The sequence below is a fragment of the Oratosquilla oratoria genome, chromosome 13 (genome assembly GCF_046742065.1).
Source record: "Oratosquilla oratoria isolate Oo_2021 chromosome 13, ASM4674206v1, whole genome shotgun sequence".
Taxonomy (NCBI): Eukaryota; Metazoa; Arthropoda; class Malacostraca; order Stomatopoda; family Squillidae; genus Oratosquilla; species Oratosquilla oratoria.
Genome location: NC_134789.1, coordinates 6000583 through 6003082, shown reverse-complemented (window position 1 = coordinate 6003082; position 2500 = coordinate 6000583). Strand labels below are relative to the sequence as shown.

Sequence of the window (2500 nt, the reverse complement as noted above, 5' to 3'; positions counted from 1 at the left end):
GAAAAGGCAGATAAAAAAAAACTGCAATAATGATCTTGCCGTCATTTTTAATCAAACATGCTTCAGAGAAAATCTCTTGCCCATATATACAAAGAATATATATATGTATATATATATATATATATATATATATATATATATATATATATATATATATATAAAGTCATCCTATAAGTTCTGTCCGGATTTTGGATAATGAAAAATGAGATTCAAATCTTATATTTTATTGAGATCTAATCATCAATGTAGTTTCCCTTATTATCTATGACTTCTTTTCCATCTACCTACGAGCTGATTAATTCCGCTAGTAAAAATTATGTCCGTTTCGAAGAGAAAAATATCGGAAATATCAGTTTCAACCTCCATTTGTGTTTTTAGAGTTAGTCCATCCAAATTTTTTGTAAACTACGAAAAAGAAAATAATAATCTGAAGGAACAAGGCCTGGGGAATATGGTGGATGAGGAATTTTTTCCCAAGTTCTTCAATCATTTGGGATATGATTTGTGCAGTGTGGGATCTTGCATTGTCCTGATGTAACAACACTCCTTTCCGATTCACTGAAGCAGGTCTTTTTTTCTTAAAAGCCATGTTCAAACGCCCTAATTGCTGGTAATAGACTTGAGCATTAACTGTTGCATTAAGTGGTAGCAACTCAAAGCAAATTATTCCTTTACAATCCCACTAAACTTAAAAAAGAACCTTCTTTTCATGAAGTTCCCTTCTTGGATGGGGTTGCGCCTTTTTCCATAACCAAGCCACTGTCTACGACGTTTAACTTTTTGATAAGAAATTAAATTTTCATTGTCAGTCACAAGCCTATCCAAAAAGGGTGTAGTACATTCAGGAGAATAAAGAGACAAGCAGATGTCAACTCGAGACTCGCGGTTTACTTGACACAATTCGTAAGGTAGCCATTTCCCAAGTTGTTGAAGATGACGATGAACAGTTGTATGATTTGAACGAAGTTTAATTGCCAGTTCTTCAACTGATACTGCACTACTCTCTTCAAGTGATGTCACCAGAAGCTCATCATCAAACTCAGCTGGACGTCCTGTTTGGTCTTCAGCTTTAAAATTGAAATCTACTTTTCTGAATTTTACAAACCATCTTCTACAAGTTCTTAAATTCGGGAATTCTTCTCCATAAGTACAGTGAATATTTCGTGTTACTTCAGCTGCAGAATTTCGTCTTTTAAACTCGTAAAGCAATATGTGTTCTACATGCTCGTTCGACACCTACATTATTGAGGGGCTAATTTGAAGGATTACTTCAGTGAGATTATCCTGTCAAAAGAAATGTTATTGAATTAGATGTTTTTAAATTCACATAAATAATAATCAGTACTATTCATCATTTTATAATACTGTAACATATGATTAAGATTATATATACAAAACGTCGAACAGAACATATGCGATGACTTTATATATATATATATATGTATATATATATATATATATATATATAATATATATATACTTAAAAGTGGCAGTTTGTTGACAAGATTGACGAGATAAACACCATATGAGGACGGAGCCTTTATTTGTACGACGTTTCGCTTATTACAGCTTTTTCAAGTACAAGTTGAGATACAAATGCTTGAGATTAAATAAGGGGAAAGGAGGGAACGGGGAGAGAAAAGGGGGGGAAGGAAGAGGAGGAGGAGGAGAAGGGGGGGGGGATTGGACACTGGGAAAGGATGAGAATGCTGGCCCAAACGTCCGAGGGCGAAATGTCCACAAAGGGTGGTTTAGACACTTATGGAATTTCTAGAAACAGGACCCTTTGCCAACATCGTTCCCGAGCATGTGACCTGGCTGCGATATGTGGACGATATCTTACTCGTCACACCCAGGCGTTTCAATCTTCAGCGCTTGCAGACGGCCTTAAACGAAGTGGAGCCCACCTTTCAGTTTTCCCTAGAGGAAGAAATCCACGATTCTCTTCCTTTCCTGGACACACACATCTTTAAGTACGGTAACCAACTTGAATTCAAAGTGTATAGAAAGCCCACCAACAAAAATGATTTAATTCATTTCTACTCCCACCATGATATAAGGACCAAGAGAGTAGTAGTAATAGGCTTTTTCCTTAGGGCATTTAGGATATGTAGTGCAAAATACTTAGAAGAAGAGTGCAGGTTTATTAAAGAGACCTTTTTAACACTAAAATTTCCAGAATTTCTTTTAGATAATTGCAGACAGCAGGCCGCTAAGATTCGGGAAAGCCGTAGGCAGCAGGACAGCACAACAAGACGTCTCGTGTTACCAACCGGCGACGTTGCCACCAACCTGACACGTCTTTTAAAAACCACCAACTTGGAAATAGTGTGCCAGACAAGCAGAACGATAAAAGACATCACGAAGACGAAAATACACAACAACCAGACACCGGGCACCAAAGCCGGTGTTTATCGTATTCCGTGTTCAGGATGTGATAAAGTTTACATCGGAGAAACGTCACGCGACCTGAATACACGAATACGTGAACACCGTTACG

At 37.2% G+C, this 2500-nt stretch overlaps 1 protein-coding gene across 1 annotated transcript in view; it reads right to left on the bottom strand.

Moving 5' to 3' along the window:
* Positions 1-663: 663 nt before the first annotated feature.
* Positions 664-2500, bottom strand: part of LOC143032169 (histone-lysine N-methyltransferase SETMAR-like) — a 9551-nt gene continuing 7714 nt past the window's right edge. The window contains exons 3-4 of the mRNA XM_076196635.1: positions 1241-1284; positions 664-1090 (exon numbers count right to left, since the gene is read on the bottom strand). Coding sequence (XP_076052750.1) covers positions 664-1090; positions 1241-1284 — 471 coding nt within the window. The remainder of the gene's footprint in view (positions 1091-1240; positions 1285-2500) is intronic.